The sequence below is a fragment of the Ochotona curzoniae genome, unplaced genomic scaffold, assembly GCF_017591425.1.
Source record: "Ochotona curzoniae isolate NIBS_2020 unplaced genomic scaffold, NIBS_Ocur_1.0 contig_2599, whole genome shotgun sequence".
In the NCBI taxonomy this organism is placed as follows: domain Eukaryota; kingdom Metazoa; phylum Chordata; class Mammalia; order Lagomorpha; family Ochotonidae; genus Ochotona; species Ochotona curzoniae.
In genome coordinates, this window is record NW_024465520.1 from 6,170,245 (window position 1) to 6,198,097 (window position 27,853).

General features: G+C 48.2%; 1 protein-coding gene across 2 annotated transcripts; it reads right to left on the reverse strand.

The window, feature by feature from the left end:
* Positions 1 to 19,022: 19,022 nt before the first annotated feature.
* Positions 19,023 to 26,994, reverse strand: TM4SF1 (transmembrane 4 L six family member 1). 2 transcript variants are annotated; one of them, XM_040974915.1, is made up of 5 exons: positions 26,705 to 26,994; positions 25,140 to 25,229; positions 24,888 to 25,033; positions 21,449 to 21,629; positions 19,023 to 19,793 (listed from the first exon to the last, which is right to left on the reverse strand). In XM_040974915.1, exons 1-5 carry the CDS (start codon positions 26,879 to 26,881, stop codon positions 19,779 to 19,781), a joined length of 609 nt encoding a protein of 202 aa, XP_040830849.1. In that variant the 5' UTR covers positions 26,882 to 26,994; the 3' UTR covers positions 19,023 to 19,778. The 2 variants fall into 2 exon arrangements, with proteins under 2 accessions (XP_040830849.1, XP_040830848.1); XM_040974914.1 differs by having other exon boundaries at positions 19,023 to 19,760; positions 21,418 to 21,629.
* Positions 26,995 to 27,853: the final 859 nt, after the last annotated feature.

Below are 27,853 nucleotides of genomic sequence, written 5' to 3' on the forward strand. Positions count from 1 at the left end.
TGGGGGAGGATGTGAGGGGTCTCCCTTGCTGGGCTACTGCCCCTGGCCTCACTGGGGACCGAAAACAGGCTGGTCTGGGTGCGGGCCAGCCAGGACAAGTTGCAGCACCAGCTGGCAAATGCTGGGACCACAATACTCCCCGACAGGTGCAAGATCCTGGACTGGGACCATGCCTGGTGGGGAGAACTGTGGGCCCTCTCCAGCTGGGCTGTACCTATTGCTGAGAGCCAGGGCTGGAGGTGGGAGAAGCAGGCTAAACAAGGCAGTAGAACCCAGGCAGCATACCCTAGGACCAGGTCACTGGTGAGCACCAGAGCCAGATAAGATTTGAGCTGGATCAGACTAGATGGCAGCAGGTGCTGGGGGCAGGCCTGGTGGGGGTTATTGTGGGTTGCTCCAACTAGGCTATGCCACCTACAACCAGGTCTGTGGGCTGGCTGGACTGGGGAGTAGCACCTGTCGGTTCATGTAAAACATGGGCTGGCACAAAACTGACCAGGCAGCTGCATCCAGCAGTGTGTGCATTGGCTGGTGCGGGTCATAGATTGCATTTGATCCTGCACTGGCTTGTGCGCACAAGGTCAAGTATGAAGTCATTCCAGGCAAGGTTTCTTGGGGAACTCCCACACTAGACCATTGGACTCAGACCCCGGCCACAGGGAAAGTCACAGGATGTGTGGTCCAAACTTAGTGCATGTCTTGGGACTGAAGCCTGTGCAGTGGACAGCATGCCCAGATGCACACGGGGGACGTGAAGACCAACTCATCTAGGCCAGTGGGAACATCAACTGCCTTATCAGAGGGTGGAAAGCAGAACAGGTTGGACAACTCTCCTGGCCAAGCTTTGCAGCATGTTCCTGGGGCTGTGGATGCTCTAAGGTGAACTTGGTCAACCAGTAGACCTGGTGCAAGGAAGCTGATAAAGTCTCAGAGCTAGCATAATCACTTGCGTAACACGGCCTGGAACATTCCTCCCCACATTGAGGTGTCCCCATCCCTGGATGCTGATGTAGTTTGACAGCAAGTAGTGGCCCCTGCAGACATAGGAGGGGGAAAATCCTGGAAAATGTGTCCTAACCACCCTCCTCCATATCTGACCCTCCCCTCCCTGATCGGAGGCCCACATGGGCATGCATCCTTCTTTGTGAGCAATGGTAAAAATAACTTTAAAAAGAAGAAAACCAACAAACATAACACTTAAAAAAAAAAAGATAAGTTTCTTTGAAAGCATCACGGAGGAAGACACAGATCTTGCTCTGGGGTTCACTCCCTAGGTGGCTGCAATGGTCCGGACTAGGCAGAGTCAAAGCTAGGACCCAGAAGCTCCTTCCAGGTCTCCCACACGGGTGTCAGATGTCCAAACACACGGCTGTCCTCCACCTACTTTCCCACTAGCAGGGAGCTGGTTCAAAATGTAGCAGCTAAGACTCGAACCCGCGCCCATAAAGGATGCTGGCATTACGGATGGTAGCTTTACCTGCTGTGCCACAATATGATTCCAACAGTGGGTTCTGAAAAACCCCAATTTTGAAGAGCTCACACACACACAGCAAGGTGGGGACTTGGAAGCTTTTGTTATAAAGATTAATGAATGCAAAGTTCTTGAGAAAAGGAGCCAACAGTGCTATCTTATTGTTGAAGGTGCCCCCTTTTTTTATGATCCTGAAGTTTTGTTCCTTTTCGGAATCTTGCCTTCTGTAGCCAAGGTGAATGGAAACCAGTTCTATCCATATTCCCCAGTGAAAGTTTCCTACGATTATATGAGCAGCCACTTCACACCTAGGGTGCATACCCAAGAGACATAAACCCAGACAACCACTCAAAAACTTGCACGCACAGTAACATTATGCATGACAGCCAGAAAGTGGAGACAGTACTTCTGTACTGTGGAATATTACCCTGTTGTCAAATGGAACACTGTCCCGATCAGTGTCACAGCGAGGGTGAGCCTCAAAAGCATGGCACCAAATGCACGAAGCCAGATGTCAAAGGTCAGGCATTTCTGGCTGCTTTCAAACCAGATGCCACCCGTGAACGGATCCGCAAAGCACCGCAGGAGCTGCCAGGGCCCGGGGCGTGGGGGGACGTTTAACACGGACAACGGTGTATACAGGGTTTCTTTTGGGGATGATAAAAATGTGGGTTTTCATAGTGGTGAGGGTGGCACAACCCAGTGAGCACGCAGAAAATCACCAAATTGCATTCAGAGGGTGAACTTTGTGATGCATGAGTTATTTCTTAATTTTAAAAATCAGCTCTTAATGTTGGTTGCATTTTTATATCTAAGACAGTGCTTATAAATCCATATCACTTCCCTTGTTTGAAAGACAAGGCATTTTGCAAGCTAGGATTCCATCTGTTCGCTGTTCTCGCTGCCTCTTTCGCTGGTTGGCCGTCCTCTGCTGACTCTCTCCGTGAGCCTTGGTTGAGCCTGAGTCTCCAAACCAGATCCAGGAGGGCCTGCTCGGTCCTCAAGGATGTGGCCCACTGAGGACCCCTCACCTCGGGCTGGAGTGGTCTGATGATGTCTTAATTGCTTTCCTGTGTGTTTCCGACATCTTCCTGGAAAACAGTGTCCTGAGGTCACTCATTCATTCAACAACCGCTTTCTGAGGACAGAAGCCTCACTCAGCAACCTTTCAGTGGTTGCTGAGTGCTGGGTACTAGCACTGGAGCAGGGAGAGGACAGAAGACCCTACTGGCAGAGGGTGCCCCTGCTAATGAGTGATGGGCAGCATAGCTCCCCTTCCCCAAAACGAGGCCTCACACCCCCTGATCCTGGCGGGAGGGGAGGCTTGCCGGCCCTGACAAGTGCAGTGTGGGAAGAGCTGCGGCAAGGAGTGTCCGGTTGGGCCCTGGCGATGCCACACGCAGAGCTGGGGAACGAAACCCTCACTTCTTCTTTCCTTGGGGGTCCAAGAGGCTGCTTTTCATTTATTTCTTTTTGTTTATTTCTTGCCTCCAACTGTGATAGCCTCATGCTGGGAACAAGGAGTCTGTGGCTCAGCCTCGTGTCAGGTCCCCGAGGGTGCTTGTTCAGGTCCCTGGCATTCCTGCCCCGGAAGCACAGCAGCTCCGGTGACCACTGGGATACAGGACCGAGGACCTACAGCTGGGGAAGGGTTAGTGTTTGGGACCGGGACTGTACAGTCAGGTGCTTCTTTTGAAAGGAAGTGCAAGATTTTCCATTGTCATCGCTTTCCAGATTTTAACTGGCTGCTTGCCCTTGGGTCTGAGTTTCTTTTCAAATATAAGTGTTTCGGGAAACGCTTATCTTCCCTGCCAGACACACAACTTCCGTTCCTCTTGACCAGGAAAGGGATGCTTCAGCTGTAATTTGGTACAAAATCTTGCCCCTGTTTAACCAGCCTGTGAAAAGCTCATTAAATCTCATGTTAGAATTCTAAAGACACAGGAACATTAATTTGACACTCCCCCCCTTTTTTGCTGCCTTTTTTTTTTTTTTTTAAAGAATGATTTATTTACTTGAAAGGCAGAATGGCAGGAAGAGACAGAATTTTCCAACAGCGGTTCACTTCCCAGATGGCCTGGGACTGGGTCAGACTGGAGGCAGGAGTTTCATCGGGGTCTCTCACATGGGCATAGGGGTCCCGCACACTTGGACCATCCTCTGCTGCTTTACCCAGGCACAACAGCGTGGAACTGGGTTGGAAGTGGAGAAATCAGACCGCTAACCAGAGCCAGTCCCAGCTGCTCGACTTTCAATGCAGCTTCCTGCTCATGGGCCTAGGAGCGCAGAAGATGGCCCAGGCACCTCGGGCTTTCATGTCGGAGATGTGGTTGGAGTTCCTGGCTGCTGGCTTTACCCTGGCCAAGCCCCAGCCGAAGCCGTAGTGGCCATTTGGGGTGCGAACCAGCAGACAGACGATCTCCACTGGGTTCTCCCCTCTGGGAGTGCGTCCGAACTTGTCACTCTGACTTTAAATAAATGAAACTTTAAAAAAAATAATAAAATATAAAGCGTCTTCAAAAAGTTTGTGCAGAAAACGGACTTAAGAGATTTCATTTTGGTACCAAAAAGCTCCAATGTATAGGTTTTCTTCCAGGAACTTTTCAAAGTGTTCTCGCACCATACGAGGGGGAGTGTGTTCCACGGGGACAAGAGGAGGCAATTCTGAAACTATCTGATGTGCAAACACTGCACACGTGAGTGAAGGTGCTTCGGTCACGAGAGCCCAGTGAGTCCCGATGGCGGGACAAGGAGGTCGCAGCCAAGGAAGGGCGGGGGTGAGGGTGTGTCTTGGCCGTTTGCCTGGCTGCTGCCCAGGACTGAGACCTGTCGGGAACAGCCCAGCTACTGTCCACCCCAGGAAGGTCACGGCTGACTGCGGAGCGGACAGATGATCATGGAGGTCCTTCAGGAAAGCTACAGTGCCTGAAAAAGAAATTCAGGGAGAGCCAGCCAGAGTATCCAAGGCCACACAGATGCCATCCCTGGATCTGGGTCCAGCACATGCTTTGGTGGTGCCACAGCAACTGGCTTCCTTGGCTTATGCGAAATGAACCCAAGCTGGCAAAAACAAGGCCTAGATAAGTAGTTGGGTATCTGTAGGAGGGCTGGGTGGAACGCCTGGCTCCCAGCTGCAGAGGGCCCAGCCCCAGCCATTGCAGCTGTTTGGGGAGTGAATTAATGAATGAGAATGTTCTCTCTATATATCAAATAAATAATTAAAAAGATTGTAATTGGGTCAGCACAATGGCACACAGGCTAATCCTCCACCTGCTAGCACCAGCATCCCATATGGCTGCCAGCTTGCATCCCAGCTGCTCCACTTCCCATCCAGCTTCCTGCTTGTGGCCTAGGAAAGCAGTCGAGGAAGCCCAAAGCCTTGGGACCCTGCACCCATGTGGGAGACCCAGAAAAAGCTTCTGGCTCCCAGCTTTGGATTGGCTCATCTCTGGCCATTGTGGCCACTTGAGGATTGAATTAGAGGAGGGAAGATCTTTCTCTCTCTGGCTCATCTCCTTGTAAAATTTACCTTGTGCATGAAAGTATCTAAATCTTTTAAAATTATTACAATAGGGCCTGGCACGATAGCATAGTGGCTAAAGTCCTCGCCTTGAATGCACCAGGATCCCATATGGACGCCGATTCTAATCCGGCTGCCCTGCTTCCCATCCAGCTCTCTGCTTGTGGCCTGAGAAAGCAGTCAAGGACGGCCCAAAGCCTTGGGACCCTGAACCCGTGTGGGAGACCCAGAAGAAGTTCCTGGCTCCTGGCTTCAGATTGGCTCAGCTCTAGCCATTGTGGTCACTTGGGAAATGAACCATTGGCTACAAGATTGTCCTCTGTGTTTCTCCTCCTCTCTGTATATCTGCCTTTCCAATAAAAACAAATAAATAATTCTTTTTTAAAAATGATACACTTGTTAATTACTAAAAGCAACCCCTCCCCCACCCCAGGAACTTTGAATGGAGACGTGAGATACAATGGCCCCTAAAGGCATGCAGGTCACCGTTGCCTCCCTGCAAGATGCCTGCCTGCCAAAGCAGCAGACAGAGCCCCATGGAGGGGCATGCTGCAAAAGGACAGGCCAGCGCTCTCCGACGGGGAGAAGGCAAAGCGAACTGGAGGAACTCTTCCAGATGGCAGCGGGCACCTGAACCGGCTCACTGAGACAGGGCCGTGGAGGACAGCTGAGCGTTGTATCCGCTTCCTGGCTCGCTCCAACCCTCCCGTGGATACAGACGTTGAGTAGTCAATGAATCTTGGTACAGAGTAGCAGCAGAATTCCTGGGAGCATTTTGGGCAACTTTAGTATAATCCGAAAGCTGTTTTACATGAAAAGTGAAAACAGAAAGGAGACTTTAAGAGACTCCTCACTCAGGCACCTGTTTGCTTGTTTTTAGTTTTGCATATTTATTTCTTTATTTCCAAGGCTGGGTTACAAGAAGAGAGAGAGATTGAGACAAAGAGGGGGATGGCTGCAACAGTCAGGGCTGGTCCAAAACATACCAGCGGACTTGAACTCCAACCATGTCTCCCAAGCGCTTGAGCCATCTTCTACTGCCTTGCTAGGCTCATTCGCAGGGAGCTGGATGGGAAGCAGAGCAGCCCCAGTTTGAGTGAGTGCTCATGTAGATGCTAGGACAGCAGATGGCGGTTTAAACCAGCTCATCTCAACGCTGGTCCCACGCCTTGTGGACTAAAATATTTTTGGATGAATTGATACAATGCCAGGGTTTTCTCGCAAAACTGCAGCAAGAGGGAGAGAGGTGGGGTGCAGGTGGAGAGAGCTGGCCACAGGCCCGTAAAGCTGCCAGGGAGGGGTGGGTATGAGAGGTTTGTTATTCTCCTCTTTTTACTTTGGTATAAGTTCAAAATTCTTGAAAACAGAAATGTTACTTATTTGTGAAAGAGATAGCTCCAGATGCCTATAGCACCCCTGGCGGAAGCCAGGAGCCTGGGACCTGGTCCAGGTCTCCAAGTGGGTGCAGAGAACCCACCCATTTGATCCCGAGTCAGAAGGCAGGACTCTAGAGCCACAGCTGGGGCTTGAACCAGAAGCTGAACAGCCAGGACTAAAAGCCTGCTACAAAACAGAACAGCTAATTGTGAGCCTAATTGGGGAAGACGAAGGGTTTGGGGACAGTCAGTCCTACCCTCCCCCATACCCTTCCTGTCCCCTCTCAGTGTCCCCCCCAGATGCCTCCCAGCGCTGACCCCAGCGTCCCCTCATTCCAGTCTCAAAGGGACCGAAGACCAGAGTCCCCGCTTGCACACACCTGCCCGCATGCCAGCAGGAGAGGACGGCTGGACAGAGGCCAACTGCTGCTGTGTCTCCTGAAGACCTGCACACACACACACACACACACACACACACACACACACACACTACACACATACACGCATACCGCTACACCTCCATGCACACATAGGAGTGTGCACACACATGCATGTGAGAGCCGCTGGGGCGCCCTGAAGGAGGTGCTGGGCACCTGCCTGGCCGTTCTCTGTATTGCGGGTGCTGCTATCCCTGACTCCACCCCAGAGCGCCACTCACCCCCAAACCGCTGTGCCCTCGCGAATCTCTCCCAGACTTCGTCTTTCAAAAGTCGTCCATGCTAAGAGCCACAGAGTTCCAGGACGGAGCAGCCCAGAGAGAGCTGGCTGCACATGCTCAGCCCCGCTTCAGGATCACACTGGTGTCAGTCAAGTCCCTTGGACCCAGCTAAGCAAACGGCAGTGACCCACGGGGAGTCGGAACGCGCCGAGGCCCAGCCTCTCCAGGGGGAACACGCCTGGTGTGCTAGGATCCCCCTAAACCATGCTTCAAGATCACCTGGCCGCTGGGTGAGTCAGATGCAGGGAACCCAACCTCCTTGCCTTGTTTCAGTGGCAGAGTGGCAGTATCCCAACTGTGGGCTTGGGGCGCCACCTGGTGGTCATCCACACTAATCCCCCAACTCAAGAATCAGAACTCAGTGGACAGTTGGGAGTAGCTTGACCGGGATCCCTTCATTGTCTTGAATGCTGGGTTTCAAATCCGCACTCTGCTACTTAGCTGACCTTGGACAAGTCGCTTAAATTCCTGGAGGGGCTAGTGTTTGGCTTATGGATTAAGCTGTTTCTTGGACTTCTGGGACTCACACCAAAGGGCCTGATTTCTTGTCCCAGCTGTATTCCCCATTCCAGCTCCCAGCTAAAATGTGTACCCAAGTCCTTGGGCCCACCCTGGGGCCTCTCCAGGTCCACAGTGACCCCATATGACATCTCCTTACACCCCCAGCATCTGGGAAGAAGCTGCCCCCCTCCAGGACAGGTAGAAGCCTGCTGGCTGGTGAGGCTGGGACAGGTGTCCACCATGGAGGATCCTGCATGGAGTGGACAAGGAGCAGCCGCAGGGGCTTAGGAGGGGCTGCAAACCAATGGCACCTGGCACGTTCTCAGGACTGCTGCTCAGGCCTGCCTGGGAGGCCATGACCTCACAGGGAAACCTGCCCTGTGTATCTGAGATACTGGTCGTTAGATAAAAACAAACACACACCAGCACCCAAATAGCGGGTCTAGGGAGACCAGAGTGATGGTGAAACCAGGTGTATTGATCTGCTCCTGGGCAAGGTTCATTGTCCCGCAAGGTAGTGGGTGGCTGAAGCCGAGCCTGCACTGAGCCGTGCATTCCTGAAGTGGTGGTGATGACAGGGCTTGGGGTAAGGTATGTGTTGCCCTCTGATTGGTCGGCTCCATCTAAATGGGTCTGGGGCGGCTATTCTCAGCGGGAACTTTTGGCTCCACCCAGGGGCTTTGTGCCCGCACACCCCACCCCTCACCCCCAATCCCCGCACCCCCAGGGGTCCTTCGGACCAACATTCACGTCTCAGTTCTAGTTCCTGGAGTGCTGGACCATGGAGAGTTTCAAATCAGCTCTTCGGTCTCCTCTTTCTCTTCCTCTTCTTTTTAAATATTCGTTCATTGGTTGATGGATTTGAAATACAAAGTTACAGAGGGAGAGGGAGGGACCACACACACACGGATACACACAGACTCATCTTCCATCCTCCTGTTTACTCACAAATAGCCCCAGTGGCCACGGCTGACCCCACTTGAAGTCAGGAACCAGGAATTCCATCTGGATGCCCACATGGGTGGCAGGGTCCCAGGTATTAGTCCATCAACCACTGCTTTCCCAGACTGTTAGCAGGAGCTGGATCAGAAGTAGGGTGACCAGGATTTGAACCAATACTTGCAAAGAATATAGGCATTACTTGGAGGCAGCGTAACCCACTGCACCACAATGCTGGCCCCAGCTCTGCCTTTCAAGTACATCTTAAAGCAGAGTCCCTGCCATCACATCCAACCGCCCAGTATGTAGGGGAAAAAAGACATGAACCAGGGCACATGCCCGCCTTTGTGGAGGACAGTTCCATGTGGCCACACCACACCAAAGAAGGCTATTGTTTTTATTCTGGTTGTACAAGACCATCTTGTGCTGTTCACAGCACCCCTGGGTTATAGTTTAGCTGGGTGGGTGGCAGTTTGATTCTGGGCTATGGATTTTAACCTTGCCTCACAGGCTGGACAACCCACTAGCTGTGACACCAGCACCAGTTCAAAGTCCAGTTGATCCAGCTCCCTTGCTAATGTGCCTGGGAAGGCAGCAAAAGATGGCTCAAGTACTTGGACCCCACTACCTAGGTGAGAGACTGGGACGGAGTTCCGGGTGGCTTGACCAAGCCCTGTCACAGCCAGCTGCTAACAGACCTCTCTCCACCCACCCCCCATCACCCTACCTTCCAAATAAACACATAAATCATATAAAAAAAATCAGCAACGGCCTTGAACAGACATTTCTCTAAAGAAGACATTCACATAGGCAGTAAGTACGTGAGAAAATTGTGGACTTCATTAATCATCAGGGAAACGCAAGTCCAAACTGCAATGAGATATCAGCTAGCACCTACTGGTTATCAGGAAGATAAGAGAGAATGAGTGCTGGGGGAGGAAGCAGAGAAGAGGGAAGCGTTGTACAATGCTGGTGAGAATGTAAAATAGCGCGGCCATCATGGAAAACAGTGCAGAGCTTGCTGAATCAACAGAGAACTGCAGTAAGATGCGCCTTCTGCATGCATGCGCAAAGGATGCGTGGCATCAGTTATCTCAAAGACACCCGAGGCCTCATGTGCGCCGCAGTCAAGACAGGCAGGTGACCCCGGTGTCCACCGGCAGGTGGATGGGTAAAGGAAACACAGGTGTAGCCACACTTAACAGAATGCTATTGGACCACACACACACACACACACACACACACACACACAGGAAACCCCGCCATTGGCACCAGCGAAGAAACCCTACAGGACATTATTCCAAGTGAAATAAGCCAGGTACAGAAATTTGAAAATTCCATCTGAATAAATCCTGAGGCACACTGGACAGCCTGGGGACTGAGGGTGATGACGCAGAAATTGAATAGTTGAAGTGCGTTAAGGAAACAGGGACTAGGTGTGACCTCTGCCCCTTCCCCGTGCGGAGCTGCAGGGGCTCACCCGCTTGCTTGGATACCAGGCCAGGGCGCTGTCCACCTTGGCTCTCTGCAACCTGTACTGGTCAACTCTACTTCAGTCAAACTAGAGGGTGTTGGTGGGAAAATCGCTTCGTTTGTGACATGCAGAGGCAGAGGACAAGAAGCAAGGAGAGTGACAATATTAAACAGCCACCATTAGGTGTGTGTGTTAAATAAACCAAAATGATAATATCTGACACACAATTTTATGTTTTATTTTACTATGGGATTGAATTCAACCACCCCAACCACAGGGAGCAGAGAGAAATAATCTTAGCTTCTCCTCTGGTAGAATAGTGAACTGAGATTGAAGGAAAGTCTGGCTTGTCCAAGGTTAAGCACCACGGTCCAAGCCCTGGGTTCCGGTGCGGGACCCTTGCTGTGTTTCTTCAGCATTCCTCATTCCCGCGTTTCTCCAGCTGCTCAGCTGTGCCCACCTGCCCACCGAGGGTCTGCAGAAGGGCAAGCGGAGGGCGCCACCTGCTCCGGCGACCCGGGTGGTTTGCTGCGCCTGGAACACTGTTCCTTGTGCTGCCCCGGGAGGCTGCCGGCCGGAGCCCGGGAAGGGCGGCACTGGGGCGGGCAACCGCAGTGTCTTTCTCTCGCGCGCAATCCCCACTCTGCCACCTGGTGCATGGTCACGCCCTGAGAAGGAGTCCTGGTGATATACCCATGCTGCAAGTGAGACTCGCCGTGGCCTCCAGCGGGAGGCTGCCCGAGCCCAGGGCACAGTCCCAGCGCGCTCCCACCAGCGCGTCCCTGACCTACGTCCCTGTCAGGGAAGCCTGAGCCACAGGATTGCCTTATCAGACAGGCTGCTCAAACAGCACCCCGCGGCCCACATCCACAGCACGAAAACGCGACATTGGAAACCAGCACCCCTTCCTCCAATAAATTTGAGGGGCTGGGTTGTCTAGAGAGTGCTTGTCAGTCCCCTGAGGCACTGGAGCAGGGGCACACGGATGGGACCCCTGTGGACGAATTCAAGAGCCAGAGGGGCAGACAGAGCAGGTCAGGGTCCCCGTCTGCCGCGCAGGCAGCACCTAGCTCCATGAAGAAGGCTCGTCTTTCATTCTAGGCTACTGTCTTCCTCTGTCCCTCATCCACCGACTGTCCTTGGACAAGAGTTCAGCTTAAGCATAGCACTGTGCTTTTACAATCTCGCCTGCTGTCTGTTCCCTTCCCAAAGCTCAAGTCCCGGGATTGATCAATGAAATAGTTTACAAGCTCTGGGGGAGAGCTTTAGGCTCAGTAGTTCATTACCTCTGGGGATGCCAGCAGCCCATCTTAGGGGGCATGACTGCAGATCCCAGCCATGCTCCCCTTCCAGCTGCCTGCTGAGGCGGTCCCTGTGGCTGAGGCGAGGTTTAGGGTTCCTGCCACCATGTCAGGACACTAGCTTGGCTTCCTGGTCCCTGCCTGCAAACTGGTCCAGCTCCAGCTCTCGGGGGCATTTGGAAGAGTGCACCAGAGGATGGAAGAATTCTTTCTGTCTCTCTCATTCAAATAAATATTAAAAAAAAATTGGGGGAAGCATTGTAGTTTAATAGGCAAATCCACCTGCGGTGCTAGCATTCCATATGGGTACAAGTTCATGTCCTGGCTTCTTTACATCCGGCTCCGCAGAAAAGCAGTGGCTGGTCTGAATCCTTGGGCCCCTGCACCTGTGTGAGAGACCTGGAATAAGCTCTGGGTTTTTGGATCCAGACTGGCTAGGCTCAGGCCATTGCAACCGCTTGTGAGTGAAGCAGCTGATAGAAGATTCTCTCTCTGTGTGTGTGTCTCTCTCTCTCTCCCCCCCCCCCCCTCTGTGGATCTGTATTTCAAATAAAAATAACATATCTCAAGAAAATTGAAGTTTGGAGTTAAGCAGACTTTTCCAACACAACTTCCCAGAATTAGTGGAATGTTAGGGTATCAGGAGAAACCCCAGGAAGTGCCCAATGTACCGTTAAGAGGCCGAAGTGTGAAGTGTCCCCCTAAAAGCTATGCTAAGGGGCCAGCACTGAGTCACAACGGGTCCAGCCTTCCCTTCCAGCGTTGATGCCCCAAGTCCGACTGCTGGTTCAAGTTCTCACCACTCAGCCTCTGCACCAGCTTCTCTGGAATACACCGGGAAAGCAGTCGACGACAGCCAAGTGCTGGGACCTGGTGGGAAACCTTGAGGCTCCTGGCTTCAGCCAGGCCCAAGATCTTGCTGTTGAGCCCCCTGAGGAGTGAGCCAGTGAGTAAAAGTGCCTTTCTCTCTCTCACACACACACATACATGTGCAGTTGCTCTTGCTCTCTGTTTTCATCTCTGCCACTTTGCTTTTTCAAATGAATAAAATAAGCTTTGAAAAACTGCCCAGTGAATCTAATGTTGAAATACTCTTGGCAGATTAAAGCCAAGGTTAAAATGATTTTCATTCTGCAATGTATACAAGCATCAAAACCTCACAAAGGAATCTGCACGTTCGCTATGTGTCTGTTCAAAATGAACTTAAAGGATACATGTATTTTTAAAATGGTCATCATGGTGCAACCCATAGGACCAGTGTTGTTATTAGAGGGGGAATGGGGACATGGTGGCTGACAAGTGCAGAGCAAGGTGACGTGAAGGGACTCAGGGGAAAGGCCCCCTCTACAGCCATGGGAAGCCTGACCTTAGGGCAGCTAGGAGGGAAGCTGGGGCAAGGGGGCAAGAACGCTGCTGGCACTTTGACTTCAGATCTCTGCCCTTCGGGAACCTGCAAAAGCAATTTCCTGTTGTTTTTATGTAAAGGCTAGAGAATCAGTGGTTTTAGGCTTTGTGAAATAGGTGATTTTTGCCCCACTACTCAACTCTGTCATTCTAGCAAGAAAATAGCCAAGACAAAATCCAAACAAATGAGAAAGTTTGCGTACTCATAACATTTTATTGGCAAAATAACACAGCAGGCCAAATTTGCCATATGGAGCATAATTTGCTGAGCCCTGATCATTTGAATACTTGTTGTAGGCTGAGCCTCAATTACTGAGCCCTGTTGTAGACTGTGTACTGATCACCAAGTACCTGTTTTAGACTGGGTACTGAGCACTGAGTCCTGCTGCAGACCGGGTACCCAGCATTAGTATGCAGTAGATAGTGGACTTGGTTGAGCTGAGCTAAGCTGCAGCTCCCAGTATGTACAAAAGCCAGGTGGGATGCAGGACAGATCTGACCGGATTGCTGCACATACTGGCATGTGCAAGAACCAGGACTGGGGGCAGGCCTGCCTGTTTGGAGTTATTGTGGGTCACGCCAACCAGGCTGTAATTTCTACTGCTGTACATGAGAGCTGAGACTCAGCTGGGCTGCATGATCCATTGGTTAAGAGATGGGGCTGGAGACAGAACTGACCCAGCAACTGCAACCACCAGTGTATGCACGTGTTGATGTGGGTGATGGACTGAGCCGAACCCTGTACTGGTTATCACACACAAGATTCAGGTCTGGGATTACCTCAGATAAGGTTTCTTTGGAGACCCCTCAACTAAACTGCTGGCCTCAGAACTCCAACTGTGGGGAGAATTGCAGGATCTGTGGTCTGACTGTGGAGTACATGTGTCAGAACTGGGCCTCCTCAGTGGAAAAGACGGAGCAGTGGATGGCATGCCCAGATACACATGGAGGATATGGCAGTCCACTGGTGCCTGCAGAGAACATCTGGTTTCCCTATAGTAGAGGCTGGAGGGCAGATCAAAATGGACAACCCTCCCAGTCGAGCATTGTCAGCAAGTATCTGGGCCAATGGAAACTCTAAGGTTCCACACTGGGGACCCTGAGATGACATTTGGTGGTACTGAGGTGGTTAGGCTGCTGAGTGTGGCTTCTCCCCATCTCCCCTTCCCGCCCCAGATTCAGGAAGAAGAAAAAAAAAACCGGAAACAGGTCTCATCCACTTTCCCCTAATCCGCGGTCCACATGGGCATACATCCTTCTCAACTATGTAAACATGATCAAAATAAAATTCTAAAAATAAAAAAAAAATTAAATGAAAAATGTTTTCAGGGACAGCAGCAGCATGTAATTTCACAATGTTCACGGATAACAACCGGACCCAGAAGAGAACAGTCTAGAATGATGAGACTCCCAAGCAGGCACACCTTACCTGCAGGGACAGACATCTGAACTGTGCTTACTTTGGTGCAGGTGCTGGGAGCCGTGGGCTGTGGGAACCTGAGACAGAAGGTGAGGGAATCTTCTGTCTGCTGGACATAGGCTACCAATTTTGACCTGACGGTGGTGACATGGTATAAATGTTTATAAACACGTTGAGCTCTGCATCTTGGCATGCCTTTTACTATATGTCAGAATATCTAAAAGAGGCAATCATTGCTGGAAAGTTTTAGGGAGCTGACTGGTTTTAGAACTGATGCTGAGGGAGAGGATGTTGTAGCTACATGCTTCAGATCACGTATCAGAGACCTGGGTCTGAGCGGCAGCTCTGCTCCCAGGCCAGCTCCCTGCTTATGCACGGGGGAGTCAGTAGATGTTGGCTTGAGTGCCTGAGTTCCTGCCACCCACATGGGAGAGCTAGACAAAGTTCTGACTACTGACTTTAACCTGGTCCAACTCAAGTCTCCATGGGCACTTGGGGATCACGCCTAGTGGACAGGAGATCCTCTTTGCATCTTGCTGCCTTTGGAATCAATAAAAATGAGTCATGCTTACTTTGAAAAGAACTGTTGTCATCAAGCATTTGCCTTAGACATCGAGGTGTCTCCCAGAAGACGCCAGCCTGGTTACCTTGGTTTTGCTTTTAAACCCCTCTGTGTGTTGTTGTCACCTGATGCTACCATCAGCCCAGCCCTCCACGTGATTCAAGGGTATTTGCACACACGTGCCAGAGCAGGTACGGTGGGAACCCGAAGCAAGTGGAGTGCCTAACACAGAATCTTCCAATTAGCAAGATGTGGCATCTGATGGACCGAGAGATGCTGAAACAGCGCCTCCTAGAGGAACAGCAGGGTTGCCTCCATGCACAGCTCGTCGGGGAAATGTTGCAGCAGGGGATCCCTTTCTCTGTTTCCAGGTTTTCACCACATTCACTGAGCTTATGCCCAGAATCGTATCTCCATCGCTGAGCATAGTGAAGGGGGTGGTTTGGCTTCTCATCATTGGTGAGATCCATTCATTCATGTCATCTCATGCAACACTAGCTTGTGTTTGTAACTGCAGTTTTGTGTAAGTCCTTGTGTGTATGTGTGTGAAACAGAGCAGGTGGGGTGGGGAGAAAATCATTCCAGAAGCCACATGTAATCAAGCTCTAGAAAAACCTAGTCATCTTCTATAATTGCAAGAATTCAAATAAATATCCAAGACTTGCGCCTGCAAAAATACTTAGTGTTAAATAAGAAGGAAGAACAGTGCGCTGGCCTAGAGTGAGTGATTTGATCTTTGCAACTGCTAAGGCAGATGGGATCATTTCCACACTCTCGGACGAGGCCAAATCCTATAAATGTTGAATCTCCCTCATACAGCAGGATGTTACCATTGGGGATACTCAAGCTGTGCTTCCAACAGGCCCGGGGACAGACCAATGTTCAAAGCAAAGGTGTGTCTTCTGCTCTTCAAATGAAAATAACACATCTGTAATGGATGTTTGTAAAAATGTTACTTAGTAACCACACTAAGCCTTTCCCAAACAGCCTTTAGTCCCTACCTGACTCACCTGCAGTGCCTCCCCAGACTGCAGGTGGAATCACCCTCCAGTACTTGGCACACTGTGACGCTTGTCTGAGCCTGGCATCGATGCGGCTCTCATGGAGCTGAGACGTTACAGACTGTGGACTCCTCCCAGAATGATTTCAGAATTTGTTCTCATCTTTCCTGAAGAGGTACGTATGTATTGTAGAATCTTTAGAGAATATAGATAAGCACAATGAATCAAGGCAAAAATCAGCCAGAACGTGGTACCAATTTCACATATGGGTGCTCCCTGCTGTGGCCTGGGAAAGCAGCAGAGGATGGCCCAATTTCTTGGGTCTCTGCACCACGTGAGAGATTTTGAAGAAAAGAAGTTTGACCCCTGGCCTTGGACTGGACCAGTTCTGGCCGTTGCAGTCATTCGGAGAGGGAACCAGCAGGTGGAAGAACAGTCTACCACTCTGTAACCCTGATTTTCCAAGATAAAAAAAAAAAAAGCCAAAAACCTTTTTAAGAAAGTTGTGATTATTTATTTGAAATTGACAGCTATATATAGAGGGAGAAACAGAGAGTTCACTAGCCCCTGATTCATTCTGCAGTGGCCATAGTGACTTGCGATGCCCCTAGAAGGAGACAGGAGCCAGCGGCTTCTTCCAGGTCTATCTCCTGCCACTGTTCAGACACTTAGCAGGAGACTGAGCTGGAAGTTGACAGCTGGGACATGATGAAGGGGTACCTATACAGGATGTGGTGCATTGCACAGACTGGGGTCTTATCATGTAGCCTGATTTTATGGGCCCCTTTGGGTTCACAATATTGAATGCTTTGTCAGCTTCTGATTGTCGGGTATTTCTGTTCTTGTCTTTTTTCTTAGTGCTGTTAAAAAAATATATATATTCCCTCAGCAGTCCCTGTAAGCTGATCTATGATGTGTCACCTAGATGAGCCTCTGGAAAGAAATTTCTGACAGTCTAAATGCCAAGTTGAAAGACATGTGCACACTTCATTATATAGATCACCAAATTGCTTTTCTGGAGAGTTACACCGAATCCCAGGTTAAGGGTGGTGTGGTCCTGGGGACCTCAGACTCAGGGGAAACTCAGAAGGCGGTAACACCCACCGGCTTCCTGTGGCTTTGTTGTTGGCGGTGGTGGTGGGTAAGTCAGAAGGCAGGGCGAGCTCCCTGTCAGAGGTCAGAGGTGCGGCACAAATGATTCAGATTCGGATGCATCATCTGCTGTTTTAACGTTGCCAGGTAATGGTGAGCTGTTTCGGCAGAATGCCCGAGGGAGTTTCCAGCTACACTGTGAATTCTAGAATGTCTCAGACCCACAAAATAGGGACTATAAACAGCGCTTCTCAAGGCTGCTGGGAGCCGTTTAAGCTGTTTCTTCTGCCCATGGCAGTGTGTACTGCTGAGGAATTTACAGATGATGGGAAACTTGGAGTCACCGAAATGCGAGCCTTGCAACGGCAGTGACTAAGACTCACAGGTTCCGTGACAGCCCTATCCGGTAGGGGACTGTCTCTGGGACGGGGCAGCTTGGTGAAGCCTCCGACCCTGGGCAGGGGGCAGAGCAGCTTCAGTTTGCAGCTTTTTGCTGGGATGCAGTTGTAGCCTTGGGCAGCTTCCTGAACCCCTCTTAGCTCGTTGCTTGCTTGCTCTTTCTTTCTTTCTTTCTCTTTCTTTCTTTCTTTCTTTCTTTCTTTCTTTCTTTCTTTCTTTCTTTCTTTCTTTCTTTCTTTCTTTCTTTCTTTCTTTCTTTCTTTCTTTCTTTTTCTTTCTTTTTCTTTCTTTCTTTCTTTCTCTCTCTTTCTTTCTTTCTTTCTTTCTTTCTTTTTTAAAGATTTATTTTGTTTTTATTGGAAAGGTAAATATACAGAGAGCAAGAGAGACAGAAAGGGGAAACGGGTGTTAAACTCAGGTGGAAAAACAGGAGTGACACCGCTTTTTTTTCCTGAACTTTCCCCAAAACTTAGTATTTTCTTTAATACAACATGCACCAAAAAACAGTATCAGCAATACTGCTCATACTTTGATCCATCACACAAATTCACACATTTTCAGAGCACATTAGCATTGCTATAATTATCTCAAAATTTCATGTCAATTGAAATCAGATTTCAGAAGTACAGCAGCTCTAAGACGTGAAGCTGTGGCTGAAATACATGTGGCCGCTGTCTTGCTGTCTGCAGATGCCACCTTGTTTCACTAAAAATGACAGGAGGTTGGATCTGGCATTGTGGTACAACGCATCAAGCTGTTGACTGCAAAGCTTGCATCCCGTATGAGCAGTGACCCAGGCCTGGCTCCTCCACTCCCAGCCCAGCTCTCTGCTAAAACGACCAGGAGAGCAGTGGAAGATGGTCCATGTGTTTGAGTTTCTACACTTGTCTGGGAGACCTGGATGATGTTTAAAGCTCCTGGCTTCAGCCTGGCCCACACCTGGCTGTCATAGCCATTTGGGCAGTGAACCAATGGATACAAAATCTCTTTTTCTTTGTGTCTCTTTCTTTCTTGGTATACGGGTGTCCTCTTTGTAACTCTGCTTTTCCTATAAAATAAGTCTGTAAAATATTATAGGTGGCCAAGGTTCTGGACTAAGCTTTTGCTACCCAACAGGCTTGGCTAAAACTCAACATGGAGTCAGCCATGCTCACACCCCGTGTCACCATGAGACGAAGTTCTTTATCTGACCTGAGGAATCAAGGTTAGGGAAACAGCAGCCAAGGTTTCCAAACAGGCCAGTTTCAGTTGGCATATCATTAAGTTTCTTCTGCTTAATCTTTTCACACACACAAAAAACAACCTGACAGTTATTTTTCCATTGTTCTATCTACTATTCAGGAATTTCCCTGTCGCTATGGAACAAGGAGAGTAATTCTGAAATGACTGATCCACTCTGTTACTTTGTTCCTGCCTTGCTCAGGCTTTTGCCTTCTGTATAACCCACTGGAACCCTTACTTTATTTTAGGGACTGAGGTGTTACCCAATTGTTTGCTCTCTTGCTTTTTTTTTTTTTTTTTTTTTTTGCTCAGATGGAACCTGTCAGCAGACAATTCCCAGAAGGTCAGCGGGTCCTGGACTTGAGAGAAAAATAGTGTCAACAACTGGGTAGGCAAACTTTTGTTCCCCTCTGCAGGAGTCTGATGTCTTAAGCAGCCAGCAAAGAACAAAGGTGCCAGCAAGGGTGGGGACTCCAGGGAGCAGCAGAGGAGGTGGCAGAGGGGTAAGTGGAGGAGAGAGTGTGGGGAGAGAGCTTGGGAGACACGGTGCCCTTAAAGACCAGAGCAGACACAGGAAGAAAGCAGGGGACTATCAATCTAGGACACAAAATCTAACAACAAAGTGGTAGCAAACATTTTATTTGTCATAAAAAACAAATGGGTTTGGGGTATTCCTTCATGAGCCTCCCCTCTCCCCATATGGTGTTGATCAATTGCTTCATTCCGTCTCTTGTTTTCCTCTTTGTCTGATTCTCCTGGCTTTTGTGATCCATAGTGCTCACTTTGAAAAACAAAAAGTTCTCCATGTGTCAGGAAACACAGCATTTAGGAAGCGTTGCATGTACTGCCTCATACATTTGGGGTGGAGCATCCTTGCCGAGTCCCTCACTCTGGGTCGCTCCCAGAACACCGCATCCTTGGAAAGGCACTCTTGTTGTGGTTTGTAGGCACACCAATGGGATCCCCATTGAAACAGTGAAAACACTTAACGTTGTCCTTGGTCTCATCAAGAGCAGCTAGGCACCTTTTATTTTCAAACCACATGTGTGGAGGTACAATGGGAGCTGGAAGATCTGTCTTATCCACAACACTGTTGGGCTGATCTCAGCTATGCAAGGGACCATTACTGATCTGTACATGACGCACAGTGGGGGATGTTTCCTTATTTCTTAACCAAAAAAAAAAGGGGGGGGGGAGGGGAGTTTTTGACCAAGTTCAAATATTGACACATGAAAATGTCAGTCTTTATACACCTTTATAAAAGTAGACTATGTGGAATATGATACACTAATACAAAGTTTTACAAATTAATAAAAGTAAAATATATAAATTACAACGCAGTAGAGGAAGGCTGTAGTTGTCTTCAGGTGGTGGCTCTTTCAGCAGTCATATCGCTGTGAAGAGAATGCAAGGTGCATTAGGGTAGCAGCAGGCTAAACGATGATGTCATTTACGTCCTTTACATTCCTGTTTTAAGCAGACATAAAGCCAAGTGCACTCAACTTGAGCAGAGTGTTAGCCAACCACAGCTAGAGCTTAGACAATGCTCATGAAATGTTTTTTAAACAAACCAGGGCCATTGTCCTTCCCTGGAAAAACTGCCAAGAAAGGGTCCATGGAAGAGGCACAGTAACAGCCAGGGGAGTGTCCCCTGGCTTTGGGCTCATTGCGGGTAACCTTTCCAGTTCAACGCTACCCAATTATGGGTTCAACTCTTATACCCTTTGAGAGCACCTTTTGTCTCTGGCAAGCTCAAGAAAGTGACAGGTACTCCTTCAGTGTGTGGGAAGAGAAGGTCTCTGTGGTGACTCAGGTAGGGACCCAGTGTGTCTGCTTGCCCAGCTCCATGTCCCTCCCTGACACATCACCTGAGCAGTTCTGCTCACTGCCTTTTTGCCTATCCTCAAACTGCACCAGCAGAGAGGCCCAGTGAAGACTCCGGCTTGTATGAAATCCAAGGCTAAAGATAGAACTGCATTACAGAAACCCCGAGAGAATTCCTCTCTGCCCCTCCCAAACCAAGGAGCCCAGAAAGAGCCCCAGACTGGAGGTTTCCCACCCGGTTGTTGTCTTGGGAATTTGGCAGGATCCCAAAGAAATGATTAATCTCGTTGTCCTTGCCTGATAAGGAAACAGGACTTTTAAGTTCCCCTCAAAATCTATAAAAAGTTTCCATTTCTTTATAGCAAAGTTTTTCACAGTAGTAACTTGTCGTTTTCATTGTATTTCTTACTTTAAAAGAAAGGTTAAGAGAACTGGAATCATCAGCCTAAATGATTGGAAAATACAGATTAAGTCTCTGGTTACCTAGTTCCATTTTACCGAAGATGGTAAGCAAATCCCACAGCACACCAAAGCTGGACCTCCATCAATTCAATAATATGCAGCTTTTAGAAGGATATAGAAACAAGAACCCTCCCTCTACAAACAAACGCATATTTCTCCCTGAAATCATATCCTACAGAAACAAATGTTTCCTGGCTTTCTTTCACAGTGAAAGGCTTTTCATGAGCTGCTATTCAAAGACCACAAGTGATTTGATTGTCCACGTTTAGCTACTTGGCCATTTTGTGACTCCTTATTAGGAAGGAACCTTAGAGAGTCCAACGAATAGCAGTATGGCACCCAGGCTAAGAGAAGGAGCATTGGCATAAGATGACCCACAGATTGAAGCCTGATCCATCCTGATGAGGTGGTCTGGGCAAATTGCTTAATGTGAATCATGAGCACACATGAAAAGAGGACACAGAATTTGTATCGAGTCAAAGGATGGGGAGTGAAAGGGGTGGTAGATTGGATCCTGAAGGGGGCACTGAGCCTGCAGGAAGCTAGTTTCTCTGCTCTAACAGCCCACCCCAAGGAAGCAGGTTAGCACAGCAACCATGGGACTCCGGGGAAGATGATTCCTGGGGGCAATGCAGTGCTACTGACGTGTTGCCACAAATATGATGCAAGAACACATGCTTGTCAGCTAGACATGTCTGGATTTGCCTTTTTCTCTATGATGAACTGTGGTGCATGCTGGCACTGGAATATTCCAGGTCCTTACCTGTTGGCGAGAGCAGCAATAGCCACAGATACCTCCAAGCACCCCATTGATTACTTGAACAAGACACAGGATGAATTCAATTCCACCAAGAGCCAAGAGGATAGAAAACAGAGTCACATTCCACTCCACAATATGCTTGGGCTCAACACATTGGGACCACGTGGAGGTGTCCAGAAGGTACCTGGGAATTAAAAATAAACAAAAATACATCCGAAGGTGATCATACATGATAGAATTTCTCTGAAGGGCTGTTTTTTGGGATGATTTTTTCACTCAGAACTAAAGGGATACATTAATTTAATGTCCATGACCATATCTTTCTAACACTTGTGATTCCACAAAACAGAGTTTGGGTTCAGATTTTGTCACAATGATAAATACAAAATTAAAACATGATTTTTTGCTTCAAATCTGGGATACTGTGGTTTAAAAATCTTCTCTTTATAGTGATGCTCATAGTCAATGAAAGCTCCATGAATTCTTACAAACAAAATGAAGATGTGCAGCTGTCTTTGCGATATATCTGAAATCAAAATAAAAGCCATGCATGTGTTTGCATGTGAACTCAGAGTGGATGTGGATTAGGTGGTACAGTGGTGGGTGGCTTCTTTGTCCTTTCCATTGTGTTACTGCTTCATTGTCATCTGTGTGAAACATAGCACATTGTAAGCAATACTGATTGAATAGTAATTTGGAAAACATCTCTTCACATCAGCCTCTTTGGAACTTTAAGATATTAATAATTTCAATGAATCTTGGTTTGGGAATAGGTGTTGAGGTGCCTAGAATTGAATTCCACTTCCATCCAGCTTTTCAGCAGGCACCCTAGGAAGCCAGAGATGAAGGTGCAAGTATGTGGGTCCCCGACACGTATGTGAGGAACCCAGCCTGAAAGTTTTGGTTCCTACCTGGCTCAGTCCTAGCTGTTGCATACATCTGAGGAGAGAACCAGAGGACAGGACCTCTCTCTCTCTCCCACCACCATCTCACATACAATACACTGTTTCTTTCAAATAAATAAGACTAATTTAACCCCCCATCATTACTTTTGAAAATTATCCAAATTCCTGCAAATGTAGAGATTTAATATATGGCAAGGTTTTCAATGGAGAAACTTTTAGAACAAAGTTATTTTGCTATTTTTAAGGAATATGCATCTATCATAGGAAGCAGCACATTGCATTCACGGAGTCAACAAAGAATATAGAGCATTTTGTGTGAGTTTAACGCTGAACCAAAGTTGGGAATATAATGGTGAACAAGGCATAGACTGTTCTGAAGGCAAGAGATAAGTAATATAGTCCAGCTCGATGCAGCAGGTGCTCTGAGGGGTAGATACCCAGCCATTTTAAATGAAGTCAGGTGATAAACAAAACCCCGACATCACTTCATGAAATGTCAGCAAATTATACTAAGACAATATCTGACTGTATAAGATAATTAGATTTTCTGAATACTTGAATATTCCTTTACTCAGAAAAAAAAAATCTGCTTCTGATTACTCTACTAGAATTTCAGTCTTTGCTACCACCATAGTGCATTTGGGATTTTAGAGAGAGATGGGAAGCAATCGTGTGGGAAAATCAGAATTGATGGAATTCCACAAAGAGGGCCAGTGTTATTCTTTTCTTATCACTGCTTCCTGCCACAGCTGAACAAAGGGGCTTGTAACTCAAGACCTAACTTTGGAATGGCTCGTTGAGCCAATCAGAAATTCAGTTTGTTGATTAAAATACCTGAACGACAAAAAGAAATTCTGCCCTTCTGGTTCAGTGTTCATGCAAGTTTGTGGAATAAAAAAATCAATGTTTGCAGGTGCATAAAAATTCTTTGTCCCCATATGATTATTGGGTAACTAGCTGGTGGCTTCTACTGTTATCCATCATACATAAACCCTTGGGCAGGTTCAGATGAGGAGTTATTATTTACAAAATGAGTAAGATTTCTCGCAATAGCTGGGGTGGATGATGGAGAGGCATACAACCTAGCAACTACAAAACAAACTCCACACTTAATAATACCCGCACCTGTCCATGTAAGGCTACCAGCCTAAGCCATGACTTCGAAGAACAGGTTCACGCAATGACTATTGATGTGTGCACACACACAAATAGCCAGTCACTACTAGTACAGTGAATATGATCTGAACAAACATGGATTGTATCAGACAACAATTCTGAACATTAAAATGTCAAGCTTCATTAGCATTTTCCTTCTGAGGCTAATACTGCTAGGCTAGACTCCTTAGAAGGTGGGCTGGCACTCACACAGCTGTGGTCAGCTTCCCTGAGCAGCATTTTCACACGTTACCTCATTAATCCTCGTGACAACTGTCATCCTTGTTGAAGGTAAAGCAACAGAGATACAACAGAGGACATTTCACTTTTCGAGGTGGGATTGAGACCAGATTTATCTAACCCTAAGCTCATGAACTCATGAATCTGCTTATATACATATATTCAATCATCAGAAGATACTATACATTTCATAAGGATAAACACCCTTACTCTTAATAATATAAGGGCAATTAAAATTCAGTAGTAAGATTATCTTCACTTAATGAAACTTACAGCTAAACTTTGCAAAAGTCACCTTCGAAGAGCATTTTCTGGTTGTTTCACTTCCGATCCAGCTCCCTACTAATGGCTTGAGACATGGAGGAAGATGACCCAAATGTTTGGCTACCCACTATCCATGGGAGAGACATGGATGGAGTTCTTGACTCCTGGCTTCAGCCTGGCCCACTCCTGGCCACTATGGCCATTTGGGAGTTAACAAGTGGATGGAAGGTATGTCTGTGTGTTTTGCTTTCTCAGTAATGTTGCCCTTAAAATGAATAAAACAAACCTATTTAAAGGGAACAACAACAAAAGACAGCATTGGGCATAGCTCTTGTGTTTTCTGAGAGTGAGTATGGGGTATGATGATGGGGTATGATTTGCCCAGGACTTTGGTTAAAATTCATATAGATGACACTCTCATTATAAGGACTCTATACTTTCTATTACAACGGTAAAATGATTACATTGAATCAGCCTTTTTTGTTTTTCTAATTGAATGTATATACGACAAGAGAACTCCACAGCTGGACTGCTTAAGTTCAAATCCTGGTTGCTACCTGCTGGTCCAGATGACTCTGGACAAGTCATCTCATCTCTTCAAGCCTCTCTTTCCTTGTCTATGTAATAGGAGTCACAGTGGAAGCCATTCCCAGGGCAACTGGGAGCACCGAGTCAGTGTACTTACTCAGATGCCCGTAAATCTTGTCCACACCAGGGACAGGCCTTCCATCCTCAGATACTTACTGTTCCAGTAGTACCTGAGTCAATGCTGGCTGGCTGGAGGAGGGAATGGCCCGAGACCTACTCAGTTCAATGGGGTCCCCACCATACCCATATCTGGATAGGAATGTGCGATCAGGAAGGAAACAGTTACGTACTGGCCCTCAGTGCTGGCAAAGGTGTAGTTCCACTGGCCGAGGGAATTGAGACATCTTGGTCCTTCTGCCAAGCCCAGAGCTGCCACAATGATGCAGTAGCCAGACCCGAGGATTCCGATGGTGGCCATCAGTCCAGAAGAAAGCATCTGGGGAGGAAGGGTCAAGCAGTGAGCACAGGGGCTGCGGCTGCCTCCTGGGCCTCACTGTCCTCATGGCACAAGGGGAGCCAGGGGGCGCAGGGGGGGAACCTACCGAGCACCTCTTGCCACAGTTCTCATGGCCGCAGCAGCCACAGCAGTCATCTTCTTCCAGCCCAATGAAGACAAACGCCGGCAGCAGTATCTGGTTAGGAAAGCGAGCACATTAGAACCCCGCTGCTTTCCCAGCTCCACAGGCCGTCAGCTTGTTTTTCATGGTGCCAGTGTCTGGTTTTGATTAAATTGATCAAGTATCTCAAATAATTAAAAACCCTGGGAGGCAGGGCGTGGGGTGCGGGACCTCTGAACCCACTGTCTGCCTACTTTTTTTTTTTATTGCATTTAATTTTATAACAACATTTCATAGGCTCTGATGTTCCCCCTTCCCCACCTTTTGCCCTCCCCCCATGGCTGCCCACTTTTAAGGATGGGCCAAAGCATTCCTCAGCGGCAAGAGAGAGGATAGGAGGGTTAAAGGATTTATTCCACAAGAATTGCTGCCAGTCTCAGAGATTTTCTTTGTTTTCAAACTATTAAGCCCAATCACTAAATCTGATCCAGCCACTCTAAAATGCAGAAGACACCGACAAGTCTTTGATACAATAAGTGCACCTTTTGTCAAGATGGGAGAGATTAAAGGCCTTTCCCAGACAACAATGCGCGTTTTAGCCTAACCACAAAGTTCCTTAAGTAAGCCTAAGAATGAAATACTTTAAGTTCAAGATCACAGGAAACAGTCAGGTGTGATAGTGTAAAGACAGATGATTATGTTACGTAAAGAATGCAGAAATTCAGAGGTTTGCTCTGCCATGGTTAGTGTAGTAGACTCCAGAATTTTCATATCTTTTACTTAACTAAGGAAAAAATATGCCATACGATGCCGAGGCCATACAATAGTCTTTAAAAATTAGTAATCTCAGCATCTTAAAATTGCAAACCTAAGTTTCCCCACATTCTTCCCATACTGTGGCTGACGCCAATACCCTCAGCTCCCAGGTTGCCAGGCAAATTCCTCTCACTCCAATTAAAAACAAACTTTGGAAAAAACAACACATTCCACTATGGGCTTCAGATACCGATCTGTTGCAAACTGTAGGATTTTTCCACACCACCACCACACCCCAGCATTCCATAAAGGAGAAAGCTTACAATTCTTCTTAAATAGCAGAACATTCACAATTCACTATTTCCCACTGTTATAGGTGACTGAGAATAAATAGCAGAGAACTGAGAGCCCAAACTCTTGATACCAGCTGACCCCTTCCAGCTCCCCAGGGCAACAGTAAATGACTACTCGCTGTGGTGCTAGAAACCCGAGAGAGGCTCAAATCTGACCCAAGAGCCAATCTGTGTTTTCGGATTGTAAAATAAGAGGTTTCACCAAAAAGGCAGCTCCCTGCTACTTAAAGGAGGGTTTTGTAAAATAACCTCTCGCACAATCTATTCACCTGTTTCAACTTTCGTATAACCGGCTTTCAAAAAGAGTGATCAACCAAAAGTTTTTAAAGCTGCTGGATCTGGAAATAGGCATTACAGAAAACTTTCAGAAAAATACATAATGAAGGCATCTAGCTAGCAGGTGGAGGTCTCGGAAGGTTGTGAAACTTTTGAGCGACTCACCAGCAAGCCCCCTCCCAGGATTCCAGCAAAGAACCACACGAAGCGGCTGAGGAGGTTTTCCGTCGCGTACTTGGTTTCCCCATTGGGAAAGTAAAGCAAGATGTTAGCCACAATGCTGAGGACGGCCAGCCAGATCAGGCAATGTCCAATGCTTCGAGCACACCTGCCGTAGCACATGGCTATACCGAGGCGACCGGGAGCTTCTCCCTTCTGCGTGTCTGCGGGCCAGCGATGCCCTGGATCAGATGAGTTGAGCCCAAGCGTAAAAAAAACAGAAAGCAGTGCTCAGGCCATTCTCGCCACCTCTTAAATACTGCCAGCAATGAGTCACCGGGTGGATGAGGTACTTGGCTTTCATTGGTTCTGGTGGCAGGCTGTGGAGGGGGGTGGGGGCAGAGGGATGTCCCGCCCTTTACTCTAGTCCTTGGGAGAAGTGAAACCAGGGGCAGGATGTGACAAACGGCCACAGTTACGGGCAGCAGAAAAAATGATTAATCCTCGACAAAGAATTTACTGTGCAAACTCCGTCCCAGCACAAAAACTGCGGCAAAATCTAGCACAGGTGTCCCTGAGTCGCCAGGGTCCACGGAGGCCCACCCAGTTCCTGGCCTCAGAAACTGCGGTCCTGTAACTGCCTGAACAGCTTCCAGGCTGGGGCTCTGTGCTCCCTCTTAATGTCTGCCCCACTTTAACTTGCCACCGGGCGAGAGTTTCCTGAGCTCCGAGTTCCTCTGCTTGTCTTAATAATGAGGCACCAGAGCTATCACCCTCCGATGGAGAGGGCTCCTGGGAAAATTCCAAAGCAGACTTCTCTCCTAAGCCTACAGCAGCTCTGCAAGTCTGACCCTGCTGGTCAGCCTCCCTGGATGACTCTCTCCAAAACAAATTTGCACCTGGACAAAGCTGGCATCAGACACACTGTGGCTTTTGGATTCCTGAGCTTGCTGCCAGGAAAAGCCAGTGTCACTAGTGGGTAAGCAGGGCCTGAACTAATCACGGGACAGGTTTAAAACAAATAATAAATAAATAAATAGAAGAGAGCCTCGTCACTGGGACATGAGAGAGATCTAGAAGAGAAAAGGGGCCAGGGCAGGGAGTTGTTCGTTTGCAAGACTGAGGCCCGAAGGATTTGCTCCAGAACTAGAGGAG

Excerpts from the sequence above, each read along its gene's own strand:
- TM4SF1 (XM_040974914.1), bottom strand. The coding sequence starts at position 26,881 with ATGTGCTACGGCAGGTGTGCTCGAAGCATTGGACATTGCCTGATCTGG. Across the intron at positions 25,230-26,704 it reads TCCTGGGAGGGGGCTTGCTG|ATACTGCTGCCGGCGTTTGT; the intron begins GTGAGTCGCTCA and ends TTTCCTAACCAG. Across the intron at positions 21,630-24,887 it reads TTTGCCAGCACTGAGGGCCA|GTACCTTCTGGACACCTCCA; the intron begins GTACGTAACTGT and ends TTTAATTCCCAG.